The sequence below is a fragment of the Simochromis diagramma genome, unplaced genomic scaffold (assembly GCF_900408965.1).
Source record: "Simochromis diagramma unplaced genomic scaffold, fSimDia1.1 OVJJ01000802.1, whole genome shotgun sequence".
Taxonomy (NCBI): domain Eukaryota; kingdom Metazoa; phylum Chordata; class Actinopteri; order Cichliformes; family Cichlidae; genus Simochromis; species Simochromis diagramma.
In genome coordinates, this window is record NW_024387492.1 from 12029281 (window position 1) to 12046957 (window position 17677).

Genomic DNA, 17677 nt, shown 5'->3' on the forward strand with positions numbered 1-17677 from the left:
TTTAGCATGGCCCTATTCCAAGGGAGATAAAAAAGGAAAGCATCAAAGCACCAGACTCTTCGACTTCAGCCACAGCTGCATGCTGGCAGGCAGCATTACTGATTTGGTAGAGTTCAATACCTGCCGTTTCAGCTGCTATCTCGATGTCCTCTCTCTCCTCGGCCTCTGCCTGAGCTGCCTCCTGGGCTCTGAGGATCTGAAAAACCAAGCGAGAAGTATTTGTCAGTCTAATAGGATTGTGCTTGTGAGAAAAAGTCCCGTAGGACTCAGAAAAACACGTGTAGAAGCAAACAGAATTGACTGTATTCAAAGGGACAAACCTCCTTTAGTGTCTCTATGGAAGCAAAATATTTAGACCACCAGTCCAGAACACTCTCATCTGGCTCATCCTCTTCCTCCATTCCTCCCTTCTTTTTCTTCTTTTTCTTCTTTTTGTCTTTGTCACTTTGTTCCTCAATCTTAAAAGAAGGGCAGACATAAACTGACCCTCAGTAGATTGACTTCTTATTTATAATGACACACCAGCGGACAGTGGGACGTATTTTTATTGCTCAGTTTCTGCAAGAGGACTACTCACCATGTCAACTTTTACAACAGCATCAGACGTCTACAGTAGGGGGCGTCACATAAAACAACACAAGGATTAATACACACGGCGGATGGCGCAGGTATGACTGGCACATGTACAGAGGCAGGTAAAGAGGACTGAACATAAAGCAGGACTTCTACTACCACCAGCTACAAATACACCATATAAACATACAGTTTATAGAAATCCACTGTGCACAAGCTTAATGAAAAGCTTACTGCGTCTAACTTGACGACGGTGTCCATCTTTCGGACTGGAGGATCTCCATCCATGTTGACAACGATGTCACCTGCGGGGCGAGAGAAGGAGCGGGGGGAAAGGCTGGGTGAGGAGCGGGGCTGGGGTCCGCCATTGGTCAGGACCATGTAGCCATTCATTAGCTTAGCTGGTGTGCAGGCGAAGGTTAAAGGCAGCAGAGGGTGGAAGGAAAGGACATGCGAGAGAGGAGCGAGGAGAGAAGGGATAAAGGGAGGATGTAGACAGGAAAAAAGTGGTCAGAGCAGAAAGCAAGTGATGAAATCAGTAAAGTTATTACAGAACAGACTATATTAAGAGGATTTACAAACATTATCTCAAATGTTTGATCACATTCTTCAAGTCTTTTTTTTAGAAAAAAGGAAACAAAAAACTGAGAAAAGACATTTCTGAAAGACTGCATTTCATGTGTTTCACTTAAAACCTTTATTACCAACTGCTACTGCAGATATTACACTGTTATTTAGTACTCAGTATTGCACAGTGTTGACAAAAAGAGCTGGTGGTTCACACACTCATGTTACAGCTAATAGAGCCCTTATTAACTAATTCATCACATGATGGTCAGCACCTGCGGTCGCCCAGTTGTTGGAGGTCTTGTCTGGAGCGCTGTAAATGAAACGTCTCAGGCTGCTCACAGCATGTGACCCCACCAGGATGTAGCGGCCAAATGCTCGGCAGTCCACCACCCGAATATTGAGAGGGGGATGGAGAAGCTCATTTTCTGGAAGGTCCTATGATCAAAATGGAGAAAAAAAATTCTAGTCAAGAGTAATGTTTTCTACAAGGATGTCGATTTAACATCTAAGCAACCATTTTCAATGGGTCTAAATATCAAATGATCGATGCACTTACCACTTCAAACCATTTGACCAGGGTGCTGAAATTGGGATTCTTCTTGTAGTTCTGGATGAGCGCAGATTGAACACCTCTGCCTGCACACTCTATGTCCACACGGGGCCTATCCACCTGAGCTAAGTTGATTCTCTTCAGGTCCCTTAATCCCCAGAACAAAACCTGAGCCAGAGAACAACTGGGATGTGATAAGGAAGGGGGGTTTAAAAAGCTCAGAACACACAGCCAGAGTAGTAGTTCAAATTCACCTCTATGCGGTAGCGACTCAGTACTGGCCGGATGCCCAGCGGCACAGGGAGGATGGGTCCACGCTCTGAATCCGTCGGCCCCTCAAGGGGGGGGGAGGTCAGACCTGCCTCCTTGACCAATCTAATTAGGGGGAGAGAAGGGAACTAAACCAAGTTGGAAGCCTTCTGAGAGCACTTTATCAGCTTTACGACCCACAGCCCTCAAAGTTGTTCAGTTAACGCAGTTTTTCTCTTTAAAGAACAACTTTAAGAAGAAAGTTTAAAAAAGGGAATTATTAATGTCTTGTTGGCAGAGAAAAAAGCACAATCTATTGCCCACATTGAAAACACTGTTGCCAGACAGTAAGATAAATCTGGCTGAAAAGAGAGAAGGAAAAGAAAACCTTTATCTGAGGAACAGCAAAATTATGGACAGCAATCAGAGCTCGCCTGATCTCCTCTGCATCAAAGGGTATCTGTAGGCAGCAGGAGAAGAAAGACATAGAAAATCGATATTTTAAAGAAAAAGAAGGGTGATTCAAAGGGGAAGTGGAGGGATAAGTTGGAAAAGAAACATAAAAGGAGAAAATGGGATTGGTTGTATTGGGAGGAGAGACGGGTAAATAGAAAAGGTTTGTCAGTGTCAAATACAAGAAATAGTGATAATGTAGAGAGTTTACAGGCCAATTTAAGAAAGGAAAAGTAGGAAAAGAATTAAAGAGTGAGACATAATTTTTTACACGGAGAGAGATATTTACGAGTGTATTCAGACATTGTTCCATGTGTTACCTGCAGCAGCTCAAAAGCGGCCAGAAGCTCCCCGGCAGTGCAGTTCCCCCTGTAAATCTGGAAGTACTCCAGCTGTGGCGGGAACCTCGGGGGTGCATAATGCTCATCACACATCTTGATGGTGGGCTTTGCAAAGGTCCGACCTATGAACTCTGCCTTACCCTGTACACCACAATGTGTAACAGCAGACGGCCAAGGCAATAAGGGGATACGGGGTTAGACATGGGTGTGGGAAGTGCAGTCTGTGTGGCACCAAATGGGTATCATTATTGGTGGCTCAAGGTTAAAAGTAAAAATCTCAATCTTCTTATTAAACAAATATGTGTCTCAAATGATTATTACAGTACAATCTGAACAAATAAGAGAGGTCTAGGTCTTAGGATGCCACTAGGACTCCTAAAAGTATCCTCGCTGCTGAAGTAGAAATGCACATTTTGCAAAGATTTTTTTAAATCTAGTTAGAGAAAAAAGAGATCAAATTTTAAGAAAGTTATTTTAGAAAAATTAGAATACATTGACACATTACAGTAGCAATGCTCTGTCACTCTATTTAGCCAGCACAACATAATTGAGGTCAGAGTTTAGTTGAAGGACAGAGTGGAGTGAGACAAGGGTGGGCAGACATTAAGAACATAAGGGATGGAGAAGCAAAGCACATTTAGAGCTTTATTAGCACACACTAACTCATTTAAAACATTTTAGCATGCAGTTTGAGTATATAGCATCCTTCCATTCGCTCATTCTTGCAGAACAGGATCCTACCACAGTGTCCTGATCGTAGATTTCAACCACAATGATTGGAGGATCGTCTCTCAGCTCACTGGCCTCACCAAACAGCTCCACATCATCAAACACCAGCAGCTGATCCCAAGTAGGGCAAAGAGTCTCACTCAGAACCTGCAGCACACACACACACACACACACACACACAAATACTAAGTTTAGTTTTGCATAATCAGCATAGACACAAACACAGTCTCTGCATGTGCAGGCACTCATTTTACCTCAGTAACCTGGCTGTGTGTGGAAAAGAAGACCCGCGCAAATGGGTCTGAAAGGCCACTGCTATCAGCAGCAAACAGACTGCGAGCCTGGTACATGTGTGCTCTCAGCTGGAACACCTGCTTCACTATTGGATGCACACAAAGACAAATATCACATCACATTAACTGACATGCAATCCCCTTTGTGAGCAATGTTAGACTGAGGTTAGAAAATTGAGCCACAAAGTAAAGGCGATCAATTGAAATCAATATCTGATTTCTGACTGACTTTTTTGTTTGTGTGCGTTTTGCCTAGAATTGATTTTAGAGTTAAACGTTAATGGCAAATCAGGCGATACAAAATGAAGCAAATTATGGGGAGTGAAAATTAAAAAAAAGAGGACTTTACTATAATACAAAAGACAAAGTATTCAAAAGATAAAATATCCATGTTAGAGTTACAGGTACTTTCTATGATGGGAGTATTTCCTGCCTAATTATTTGGCACTAACAAAAATGATGAGTCCAGATCTGCTTCTCAGATGTGTAAAAGTTCCAGAGTTTGTCATGTTTTGTGTGTACAGTGCTTACTGTCATAGACGAGGCCGACGGGGGGCATCGAGTGAAGACCAGGGCCAGTTTTAGTGGCTTTAATCTCTTCAAAACCATTTGGCAGTCCACAGAGAAAATCTTTCCTCTGCTTGTTGAGGCCCAGCCATAGATATAACTCCAGTTTAGCCTGAACTGTCCAGCCTGCAGGACCAAAACCCTTCTTACCAGGAAGCTGCGGACATAGATAAGAGAAACAATAAACCAAGTAATCAAAAAAATTTAACTACTACTGGAAAATATGCTGGTTTGCTTAGTCACTTGTATAGCTTAACATTAAGAATGCATGCATAGATCCTTACTTTGAAATTACTATTTTAACCATTATTCAGACAATGTCGCAGCATAGGCCAATCTAAACATGTCAAGTAGCCGTAGTAGATTTGCAAGTCTATTCACATTAACACCAACCGATACTGTAATTTGTGTCTAGACAATTAATAAAGCAGCTTTCACAGGCACAGTGGTGAGAGTTAAACATGAAAATATAAAGTGTCTTTTAATATAACAAGCTGAGAGTAGGGAGAGATTACTGCACCTTAAGGAATACAGCTTTGACTTTTCCACAGTCTTTGCCAGTTTCCTCATCCACTATGGAGTACAGGATGTCTTTGGAAGGTATTCGTGCATAAGCAATGCGCTTATTGTTGTTCATCATCCAAATGAAAACATCCGGGATGCTGTGCTGAGGCTGGACAGTGAAGACAGAGGACCATTCTCATTATTTCTAGTTCCATACCTGATGATGTCTTAACACTTTAAATGTCCAAGGGTCACACAACGAGGGATTGCATCTCTACCTCATCAGCAAGGAAGCGAAGCTTCTGCAGGAAGTTCTGCACCAGCTTGAGTTTGTCTCTGACTGTGTTTTTCTTCACCTGAGTCCTAATCTGCTTAGCCTGTTGGCCCATGCTGTCCTGCAGGAGGAGAGATAATTAGTGGTAATGAGGCATACGGTGCTTTATTGGTGCAGTACAGTAAAGAGTTACAACACCTTAGAGACATACATATGTGGAAGCAGCTACCAGTTTGGGCTATAGTTTAACTATAGTTTAGGGTGGATCAGGTGATGCTTATTATGCTGCTTTAAGTTCAGGCTAGTGGGGGACATCCCATGAGCACTTCTCCACTCCCCTCTTTTCACACCTGATGCATTTAAATGTCACGATTGCAACTTTTTTCTTCTCTCCCCCATAGTTTGTTTTATCATTTTTGCTATTCATGTTCTCTGTATGCGCTCATTTATCTATTCTCTTTTCTTTCCCCTTCACTCCCAAGCAAGTTGCAGCGCATGGCTGCCCCTCGTGGAGGTCTCTTCCTGTCAAAACAGAGTTCTTTCTTCCCACCATCGCCATTTCTTGCTAAAAGCCGTAGTCTAATTGTTGTTGTTGTTTTTTTAAACTGTAGTATCTCTACTTCACACTATAAAGCACCTTGTGGGGAATATTGTTGTAAAATGGCACTATACAAATAAAACTGAACTGAGTTGAACATAAAGTGTATGAATTGCCATCAGTTTTATTTCCACAAACAATTTAAGTTTGTATTCATCTTTGGTATTTTTAAAATATGATAAATAAAAGTAAATATATATATAAGTGCACAGTGTTCAGAAGCATCGGATATGAGAAACTATTCGCGCTACAACCCTCTCTTCTCCTTCCACCTCTAAACCACTGTTTACTGCTCTGTTTTCTTTCTGAACACTTTGCATTCTTGTTGCATTTCCTCTTGAAATGAATTAAAAGTTGCGTCACAGCCAAATACGAACACTGAACCAGAGAGACTGTGATGGTGTTGGTAATGTTGCAAATGCACAAAGATGTGTTGCACTCAATTATCATGAGGCAGTGATAATGTATTTCAGAAATTTATTTACTTGTTTGGCCTTAATATCAAGTCCATAATGTTTACAAAGAGATTAGCAATTAATTAGCTACAACTTCAACTTCCCCTCTATCATTCGTGGCATCACAGAAACATGGATCATACCATCTCTCTCATGCAGGACTTGAGTCTCTCTCGATCGAGTTTGGTTCTGCCTGCTTGGTTCACATCCTTGTTAGCCAGACACACAAACCGACTGGAAACAAAAGAAAAAACACACACACACACACTTGACAGGCTTAACACTGTATATAAAATTATATTCTGCAGTATTCTGTGATTCTACAGTCGTTATATGTGCAAGTGGTGAGCTATTAAACTATTAATGTTTTATTAATCAGGGTCCATACGCCTTTTTCACGGTAAAATTGAAACACCTTTTAAGCACTTTCAAGGTCTCTTTTCAAGCTTTTCCAGCACATTTACTACCCCACCCCCCCAAAAAAGAATGCATGTTTAAATTCACATCACCTCAGTAAGATCATGTGAAAATTAAAACAAATCATCCTAGGTGAACTTCAACACCTTTGTTCTCCTTTTGTTAAGACATAGAAAAACGCACCACACAAAAATACTGCAAACGGTCACCTTATATGCATACATTTCACTTAAAAATTAAGATGTGAAAATGTGAACAAATCAACTTTTTAGAGATATTAATTTCCTGTTGAAAAAACAAAACAAAAAAGAAATGTCTTCTCATCAGATATTGATGCTTCTTTCCTGTATGACACAAAAAATAGGACAGACATCTGTTTGATTATTTGTTTTTTAAGTTAATTCCCAATAAAACTAACTGTAAGATGTTTAACTACATTGCTGTCTGTATTATTGTTGAAGTCCTAAATGATCAGCTTTAAAGTGTTTGTGCTAATAACATCATGTACAGTCAGACAGGCATGGAGAACAGCACTGACTGGGAGAGGCTTTGAAAAGATCACATAGTTCAATTCAACATATAAGACTTTAAAAATGCACAAGCATCTACTTAAAATCTATTTATTCAATCTGTCATCTATAATATTATTATGTACAATTCTAATGTATTTTGTTCATCTCCCTTAAATAAACAGGCAGCCTTAAAGTATGAAATATTCATATACACATAAATGTGTCTACTGTCTCAGTGGCTGATAGTGTCCCACAGGTCTCAGTGTGAGCTTGAAGCCATTTATAACGTTTAAGTAGTTTATGTGTAGGTGCTGATGATAAACACATTTTGAATGAAAGCCGGGGAACTTTGGTAGCACAAAAACAAGTTATTTTCTCATTTTGACAAACTGTATAAGCGCAATTTATCTAATCAGACAAAATTTAAAATACGAGTAGAAAAAAGTTATATTTTTGACTGTAAAAACCACAAACATGTTTAATGAATCATTTTCATAACTTGAAATGCAAATAGAAATTGTACATTTTTAAAAAATATCCACGAGTTTTGCAAACAACAAAGTTATATGGTACTATTTACCTAAAAATGCAGCCAAGGCTCAGAGGTTTTTTATATAACCATTTAAAACTATTTACAGAACAATCAGGTGTTCTGCATCAAATAAGAAAGCACACAAATTATTTATGCAACTCCAAAAAAATAGTTTGGACTGGAAAATTATTTACTAGGACTCACCTATTATGCGTCTGGAGAGCACAAACTCCGCCATTGTCATTTTCCATCAAACACTCATTAAAACAGCAACCTCCAGGTATGTTAGCGCACTCATCCCTGACTGTCAGGGGGAGGGGCGGGGTCACACATTGAAACAGACAGAGGTACAAGGCAGCCCAGGCGGAGAAATTTTGCTTTTACATTTTGCGACTCGTTTTATTTCTCTGATAAGAAAACTATTCTATCAGATAGTTATTTGTGGTGAATGAAATACAGTTACGCTTTCAATCACTTTTAAGCAGCACATCTGAAATTCAAGCACTTCTCAAACCTTGAAAATACAATATTAAAATTCAAGCATTTTCAAGGATTTCAAGCACCCGTACGAACTCTGATTAATTCAAATAGTTTCGAAATCTACTGAAAGAACATAAAGAAAAAAAACAATGCTGGTTCCTTTTACCGTGACATGTTTAATAACTATTTACTTTAAAGCTGAGTGCTGCTTCATGAAGGTAGCAGAGGTAGCTTTTTGTCTTTCTTGCTGTTTGAATGCTAATTGTATGTAGCTTTGATATGCAACCATGAGAAATGATCATTATTATGCAGCTCACCTGCAGCCGACGCTGAGCTCCTCCAGCACTCCCCTGAGTCTACGCTCTGGAAATGCCTTCTCAGTCTTAATAATCTCCTGAACATCATTCAAACCCTCTTCCTGTCCAAACACAAACAGTACCGAAACTTAGGACAAGTCAAATTGTTATTACTTATACATTCACACATTCAAAACATCTATTACATCTATAACAAATAATATCTTAAACCAGCGGACCACAACTGGTCACCCTAGGGTCACATCTGACTCAATCAACGGCTTCACAAAGTGTGAAAATTGCAGACAAAGAGAGCATTTTTTGGAAATTTTGCAAATTTGGAGATAGTTTTGTTCTATCTTATGTTCTATCTACAAATAAGGGTCGCAGGGGAGTCTAACACGACCCCGTGGATGTCTTTGGACTCTTTGGACTGTCTTTGGGAGGAAGAGAAGATCACACAGACACAGGGAGAACATACAAACTCCACACAGAAAGGTTCCAGACTGGATTCAAACCCGGGATCTTCTTGATGTGAAGCGAAGGTGCTAACCACCACTAAACATCATAATAGTGTTTAGCTTGGCTGCTACAGATTATTAGAATGATTTTGTGCCATAAAGATGTACACTAACCAGTTTGTCTGCAATTTTATCCATCATATTGGAATTGTAAAGTCGTCTTCTCTGGTCCTGCCACCAGCTCTTGATGTAGATACATGGCTTCTTTTCAAAGTAGGGAAGATGGAAGTAGTTCCTGTAATGATTGAACAGGACTGTTAACTAACTTGTAATTATTACAGGTAATACTTGTTGGTTATATTTCATTATATTACTAAAAAGGATACAGTCTATAACAGTTTGCTACTGAGCAAGGCATACATTTTTTTGGCTAACTGAAACAAATCTAATAACAGCAAAATAATTAAATTGTTTTCTGATCTGTGACCTTTCACCCCTAACCTGTCAGTGATGACAGGCTTCATGGGAGGAGTTGAGGACACTGATACGAGGTCTCCATCCTCATCCGCCTCATCCTCACTGGAGTTCTGGATCAGCTCACTTTCCTCTTCTTCATTTTCTCCGTCTTTCTTTTTCTTCTTTGATGACGGTTTGCTCACGCCATCTATCTGGTTACCATAGTTACCTGTTAAATGATTGATCCAGGTAGTTACAGCAGCTATTGACTTTTCAGGTCAATATTAACACAACAAATCAGTACATTTTTCAATTTATTTTTTACCTATTGTGATTTCAAAACTGATCGGTTTGTCGCCAATCTTCCTGTCGATCATGGTGGCCTCCAGGAAGGAACCAAAGACGAAGAACTCTTCTATTTTTCCTGTAGCACTCTGATGGGGGTAAAAAAGACAGTAAACATTTTACTAGAGCAAAGTGCATCCAATTCAGATAATCAGCTGCAATTTACAACAGACATAAAAACTGCATGTCTCCCTTCTGACTTGCTGAGGCACTTTGATTTTATGTTCCAATTTTCTGCCCTTTGCTTGTTATCCATTCATGTGGTTCTTATTAAAAAATATAAAAAAATATTAATCATTACACTAAAAAAAAAAAAACAGTATTATTTGCAGCTGTTCATCACTATGCTTTTTAGATAGCTCTGCAAGGCCAGTCCAGTCCAATTTATCTCGCTAATGTAGTCCTGGAAGACTCAAGTTGATATTCTTATGCCATTAAACTTCAGTGTTAGTTATTAGCATCCTGTTCAGAACCCCAAACCAGAACATTTTCTCACGATGTTTGAAGTTGGGTTAAACGATTTTCTCAGCAGAGGGAAATATGAACAACACAGCTTAAAGCAACAAATCTAGTGCCTTTGTTTCCTCTGCTGAGCAGTTACGCGTGGCTTCACAAATACACCATAAAGCTACACAGCACCACCATCTCGGGTCTATCTCACCTCTGAGATGTTGGAAACAGACTCCACGTGAACCTCAGTGGAGCTGATGATCTCAGGTGAAGTGGTGTCCAGGATCTCCACAGCTACAGAAAGCAGGAGACGGGCTCTGAAGGACACCCCTTCTCCGAGTCCGTCGTTCAGGTCCTGATGCTCATCCATTAAAGTGTACTGACGAGTGGAACCATACATATTGACCCAGGCTGGACCCATGGTAGGCAAGAAACCTGAACAAAGTAAAGGAAAAATATATTTTATTATGGGCTCAAACAGAATGATGGTGCGGAAGCCCTAACTTTATTATCAATTAAGTATTGTCTTTTTAATTAAATCTGGGGGAAAAAAACAAAAACAAATTCAGTTTAGATCTGTTTGCTGGATTTTTGCATTCACAGGATGGTTTTTTTGTTTTGCTTTACTGTTGCAGCATTTGTGGTTTTTGCACTTGTGCCTTGGCTATGCAGTTCTGTGCAGTTCCTGTCTTGGGCTGCAACATGCTCTCCAGTCCACTGCACCTCCCCTTTGGTTCAGCATGTGCAGCAAGTTAATTTGAATGTCAGACAAGTCATTTCTTACAGACATTAGCAGAAGGTCAGGCACGTCATATGGCTCAATACACAATCTACCACACTAATTAGTACATTTAGTAAAATACAGATAGACACTAGCATGGCAGAATAATTAAAGTACTTGGCAGATAATCAATGTTGGTAAGAAAAACTACGTTTTGACCCACCTTTATCACCATCATTTGATATCTTGCGTAGATCAATGAAATGGGTTCCTATGGCAACATCATTGACTTTATCTGAGTCCCTTATTTGGACCTTTATCCTTTTGCAGAGAGGAGGGAACAGCTCGGTGAAGATGATCTGCTCATTCCATATTGGTTCATAACTGCTTTTCTGGACTGAAGTCTTTCCCTGGAGAAAGGAAAAGGAATTATAAGGAATTATAACAGAATCACAGAGAAAAAAAACACCTTTGGTCAGTTATAGCATTATATAGTTATAGCTGTGCCAGTTTAATAATGTAGACTTTAAAGAAGACATTATAGAGTCGTCATTCTGCAACAGCAAATATTGTTAAATGTTTAAATGCTAAATAAAGTGCTCACATTTTTTTAATTTGATTAAATGTGACTTACTGAGGCATATAGCATTTATATATAGTATATAGTAGTTTGGTTTTCTCTTCAATTGGTTCCTTGAGATTTCTTAAGAGCATGTTCAATATAAACCACAGTGCACAAAATACAGTAGGTGTCTTTGCAGTTGGAATAAATGCTGTGGGTTTTAATCTCCGTGACTTACACTGAAATCATTTTAGGGAGCCTTTGTGTCAGTGAATGATTGGCACTACAGAAGTAATGAATTCAGCAACTAATACCCAGTTGGCAATCTCCAAGTCTCAAAATTGAAGCAAAATGTCAGGTAGCTGGCAGTTTTTGGAGCCAGCTACCTGACATTTTGTTTTAAATTTATGCATATGAAGCTCATATATGTGTAGTCCAAGGCAATTTTTTGAATCACTGCAAGTAAATGCTGACAACCTGCTTCAACCTGCTTCAGTAGCTCAAAAATATTTTGAAAATATCGCTCTACAGAAACTGCAAAATGTTTTTATTTTCATGCTAAAGCTAAATTGGAAAAATGTTATAATTAAAACATTATCACAGTTCAGTTTCTCACACCTTATAATTAATTGCATAATTGCATATCTCACAATTGCATATCTCACAAAGAGAAAACAATGTGTTCCAGTGATAGTGAGCAGATAATAATAATAATATCTTGTACGTTTGTCATTGTGAGGTGAGTCATTTGAATTTTTTATGTTTTTGTCATCGTATGTTTTTTTTTGCCATCAGCTTGCTAGGAACTGAAGATGAAAATTAGCCTGTATGTTTAAATCTCCCATATTTACATGATGATAATATGCATTGTCCCTTTTAAAATAAACATTGATTTGAACATAAACTCATTCATGCTCACTTTTAGGCCAAGACGTACTTACTTACGGCTTAAACCACTATGAACATGGTTTAAATCTGATTTATTTTATATTCTAGAGATTCAATGAACAATATTTCTACAAAAGGAGCTAATCTAAACCTCTGGGTACCACACGGTCCAGAAATATTAAAATTAACCACAAACTCTTCCTGGGTGCTTAACTAAACTATGGCTAAAGCGCCTACATAAATATAAATGCAGTAATTAATAATCTAACTGCTTCAAGCCTTTAAACCTTATATTACCTTCTGCCCAGCAAAGTGCACTTGAACATAGGGGTCCACCAAATCTCGGTTCTCTCCTATGAAGGCCTTTTTCACATTAGCCATGATGCTTGTGTTCATTTTAGGAAGTCCCTCTGCACGGAAGATCTTTACATAAAACCTTGCCCATTGCCTCTCTGCTGGGATGCCCTCTGGCAGCAGGAGATTTCTAGAGGACAGGGTAATAGCAAAACAACATCCAGAGGCAAGCCTGTGGAGTTACTGTCTGCATTTGAGATAATTTCATGTAACAAGCATATGAAATACTTGGGATTAATTCAGAACATGTGTTAGTAAATCTGAGATATTTAACAGATTTTCATGTATGCTGCAGATTTCGCTTGACGACAGTATTCCTAATCAGTGACAGCTTATTACCCTTCTATGTCATCTTCATCAGTCTCATTGGCTTTGTGTGGAGTCTTGATGTTGTCACCCTTTCCGACCACAGCGATGTCACACTTTATATATCCTTTAGATCCTGCTGTGATGTCATCAGGATCAGACAGGATGGCCCATTTATGGTAGAACTGGTGTTCTGAGACAGATGTCAATCCATCAGTTAGTCAAGAACAGCATTTATCAGCTCATTTTCACTTTACAACATCAGAATTTTAAAAAATCATTTAGTAAATTGATATTTGAAAATGGAAAGTATTACATGAATGCAATTAAAAGCATGAAAGCAGAAAGCTTGGAGTTTACCAGGCTGAAAGTAAACAGTCCCAACATCCATTTTGAAGGTTCCTACCAAGGTCCCACTCCGTAAAAGGTTCTTGGAATGAATAACCTAATTAGACAAAAAGGGAAAAAAATAATATCGTATATAAGGCAATAAGCTATGAGACTATAATAATCTATAAAAATCTATAAAGAAACTGATGTCTGTTAATGTGATTTCTTACTAAGGGGGCTGCATAGTTTTACATATTTTACACCTTATAAAGCATGAACAGTTTCAGCCTTGGCTTATACAACCTTCTGTCCAATGGGGCTATTACATTTTCTCTTGTGAACTAACAATGTAATATTTACAGCTCATATACCATAACCTGTAAGAAAGAGGATATGGTAACAGTCTATTCAGACGCACTCAAGTGTGGACACATTGTGGTATAAATTACTTACTGAAAGCTTGATGATCTTGTCAAACATGACGTGAGGAGGGACGTGGAAATCAAAGACAAAATACTGCAGAGTAAAAAAAAACAACTTTCTCATTAACACGCAGTTACTCATGCCCTCGTTTTTCTAGTAATGATTGTAGGAAAACACATCGTTCTTTCAGATTTGGTCTTGGAGTAAAATGTGTCAGGCAGTTGTTTCTAGATAACTTTGAAGTCAAGAAAACATCAGTTCAGAAATTAACTAAGGAAGTGTGGGAAAGAGAGAAGATCCTCTCATTATCAGGCCACTTTGGTGGGAGATCTGCTGCTTTCTGCCGCTGTTTTATTTCAGGATGGATAATTAACTAGTAACCTGCACATACACACCAATGACTATTTGTGAGATTTATTTCTTGTTCTAGCATGTGTGATTTTACATCTGCAGTTAGTGTTTGTTTGCCCACACTAATGTGGGGCAGTTATTCTCTCCCTGTAAAGACAATTATGCTGTGCTGGACTGTAGCCCACTGACTCTGCTGCAGGCATGCATGGGTGGATTAAAATACAGTGGTTACCTCTCCTAACAAAGCAACATAGCCTTACATCACCCACAGTTTGCAGTCTTTTTCATTCTTATTCTCTTGTCTCTCAAATCACCTCAACTAACTTTTTGAACAGAAAGTGAGTTCATTGCACTCAAATGGCCTCCACGTTCACCAGATCTCAATCTAACAGAGCAACGAGTGGTTTGACAGGAGATTTGTTTCATGGATATGCAACTAATTTTCCCTCTACAACCAATTTAGGAATCTTACTTCAGAGAAATGTACCGCTACCTGAAATAGCACAGATGCAGAACAAGCTGGGACTCAAGCGGTTTTGACACAAAGACAGAACGCTTAAAGCACTATTATCATGATTACTCTGCTTTACAGTTTGTCTCTTGATAGGGGATCCTCAGACAATCGATAACAGACTGTCACTTTCACCCCCTGCAGGGCACAACTAAGAGGCTGAGCTCTGCACAGTCCTTACCACCTTACAATTGCTACTAACACTCTCCAATTTAGCGCATTGTACACTAGTCAATAAATCATTGCAGCATTACACTATCAAAGAGAACACTACTCCTATCCTCTACTGTTCTTTGCATATTAATGAAGTTCAGGGTTGTAGCTGACTGATGACTTCATTTTGAGAAACAACTGTTCTCACTAGCTTTGCCTAGCTTTACCCACATGTCCAGTTGTTGTTGTTTTTTTTGCTTTGGAAAATTAGAATTGTTGCCTGAAAACCAAAACAGTGAACTGAAAGACACAAAAGTGGTCCACAGAGCTGATAGAAGTCAGACGATAAACATGCACAGATTTGTTACTTTAAGGACAAAGCTCGCAAATTACATTTTAAAAGCTTAAATTGTCTCACCTCGTTGTAGTATGGACAGTTGGTGGACTCCTTCATAGATGTGTACTTCTTGTCATCTCCAATCTCCACACACACCACAGGGTCCATGTTAAGGCCTATTAGCTGTCTGGCCTCGATCACCGTGATGTTGATCTGATGAGAGACATTAATGCATCAGATCTGACTCTGAAACTTTAAACAAGCTGCTCTTCTTCCAATAGTGAGTCAAAAAACAGCAACGGTCTCATTATAAATAATTCAACCATTCAGTAATTATCATGAGAACAATTCATAAAAAAACAATCCAGACCCATCTTTCAGAAACTAATGATGAAAAGCTGTGAGGGCTTTTGTCAGAGCGCAGTAGTTTAGACTGTTATTTTACTCGAACATCTCCCCAGGCTGAGGTAATGTAGCTGCTTATGGACAGACTAGATCCCAGCTGAAGGTTTCCACATTCAAGTATCCCTCTGGTTTAATTATTCTTTGCTTGGTGAAGAGAAACCAAGCGAAACAAAAAAAAAAGGGAGAGACAGTCTGCTGCTCACGATTGCACGAGGATTACAAGCTGGTGTACAAAAGTATTCTGTTTTTTAAATTTAAATAGGTCATGAAAATGGGCCATGTGCTATCATTGCGGCGTAGTTACACTGTTCTGTTTATGTGTTTGTTGATGTAATGATGAATAAATTCAGAACGGTTAGTCCCAGTAGGCAAACAGTTGTGACGGTAAAGTACACAAATATACATATCAGTACATCTACAATATCAGTGGACATATTAATAGTGCACATGCAACTGGGCACAATCCCTTTGTATGACAGTAAACTATAATTTTTAAATTTTGCAACAAATGAGATACAACGTGTTATTTTGTCTACAGCCTTTTTAAAGATAGAAAGCAGCCAGCTAGGCTGCTCTGCTTTCACCTTTTGTGCTAAAAGCTAACTGCCTGCAGTGAGATGACCTGATATTAAAAGGAGGAAATGAGAGTGGACGTGTTAATTAGCTGCCCTGTAGCCCACAGTTGCTCCAAGGGCTTTTAAACTTTGAAGAAAAGTTAAGGTAGCTGTTAGGTAAGCCATCTCCTTCCTCTTTATATACGGGTAATTTAATGACCCCCAGATCCCATTTAGATCTGATGCACACAAATGTAGGAGTTGCTTTGAGTTTAAACCAGCCTGAGAAAAAGAAAGTACGCTTAATTAAAAAAAGACAAAACAAAACAAACTTGAGGCCAAACATGCAGGAAATCAAGTCGATAGAGTTGGTTACAAAGACCGGCTTTCAACCCCACATCTACATGCAAAAACTCACCTGATAATCCACTGGTCGTCCGGAGCTTGGTTCCATTTTGATGTCTGGCTTTGACCTGAAGAAATCAACATAATCATGATTTTTCTTCAACAAACTGACAGTGAAAAAGCATGAAACAAATTTAATTTGAAGTTTGAATCTTAAACATAGTATGTTTGTGTATGTATATTTAAAACTGTGCAACTAACTTTAGCTTATTTAACTGCAAATTGCTCAGTCACAGCAAAAAAAAAAGAAAAACAAAGGAAAAACTGGTGGTTGCATTCAATTTTTTTGCATTCCACAACCAATTGCATACAGTTGTGGCAATTAAATGGCCACCGAGAAGTTGAGGACACAAAACCTTCAACTGTTTGGCGACACCTTCAAAGTGGTTGCCAAGGGGGGAGGCAACCTGTCTCCAAACAGTTGCAGTCACTTTCAGACATATGGCGTTGGGTTTGCAAACAATTGCCACCTAATTTATAAATACAGGCATATTGCCAACACTTTGCAGTCAGTCTGCGTCATTGTGTGCTGATAAGTGCAACTTGTTTGTGATTCATCTCTTTGCAACAAGGGACTTGACTCAGCTAGTTGCTAATTGGCAGCCAACTGGTTGTATCATGGTTATATTCTTGCATAAGTAAGGTTCATGTTGCTATGCCATTTTGCAGTCACTGTCCTGCAGTACCAATATCACTTTTTGTGGAGAAATTTCTGAATTTCTGTTTCATATTACTGAGATTGTGGCTTGTACTTGGAATTTCTGTGCATGATTTTGACTGATTTATCACAGTTAATCACTGTATTATCACAAATAGATTTCATACAAGTGCTAACATGGCAGCATTTAATCACAAACTGATAGCAGACTAACTCTATCTTATTCCTGTTTTTTGCCATCTTGATGCACTAAAGTTAACTTAAAAATGCCAAATGACTGTAGATCGATTTTTGTAGCAACAATTTCAAAGACAGCAAGGCTGCAATAATTTTGGTCGAACTGCAGTCTCCAACCACTGTTTTCTCTAGAGCAGGGGTGGGCAACTCCAGGCTGGTGTCCTGCAGATTTTGGATGTGTCCTTGATCTAACACAGCTGATTTAAATGGCTAAATTACCTCCTCAACATGTCTTGAAGTTCTCCAGAGGGCTGGCAATGAGCTAATCATTTGATTCAGGTGTGTTGTCCCAGGGTGGTATTTTTAAAGCCTTATAGGACACCGGCCCTTGAGGCCTGGAGTTCCCCACTCTTCCTTTGAGTGCCTGTACATTAGTG

At 39.0% G+C, this 17677-nt stretch overlaps 1 protein-coding gene across 1 annotated transcript in view; it reads right to left on the reverse strand.

The window, feature by feature from the left end:
* Positions 1–17677, reverse strand: part of otofa (otoferlin a) — an 80666-nt gene that overhangs the window by 12740 nt on the left and 50249 nt on the right. The window contains 27 exon segments of the mRNA XM_040017668.1: positions 121–196; positions 321–458; positions 578–607; positions 808–974; positions 1416–1578; positions 1700–1861; positions 1948–2040; positions 2042–2068; positions 2716–2877; positions 3478–3612; positions 3720–3844; positions 4290–4482; positions 4846–4998; positions 5108–5224; positions 6300–6390; positions 8415–8515; positions 9029–9149; positions 9356–9539; positions 9636–9744; positions 10317–10540; positions 11050–11236; positions 12574–12760; positions 12970–13129; positions 13297–13381; positions 13720–13782; positions 15123–15254; positions 16419–16473. Coding sequence (XP_039873602.1) covers positions 121–196; positions 321–458; positions 578–607; positions 808–974; positions 1416–1578; positions 1700–1861; positions 1948–2040; positions 2042–2068; positions 2716–2877; positions 3478–3612; positions 3720–3844; positions 4290–4482; positions 4846–4998; positions 5108–5224; positions 6300–6390; positions 8415–8515; positions 9029–9149; positions 9356–9539; positions 9636–9744; positions 10317–10540; positions 11050–11236; positions 12574–12760; positions 12970–13129; positions 13297–13381; positions 13720–13782; positions 15123–15254; positions 16419–16473 — 3440 coding nt within the window.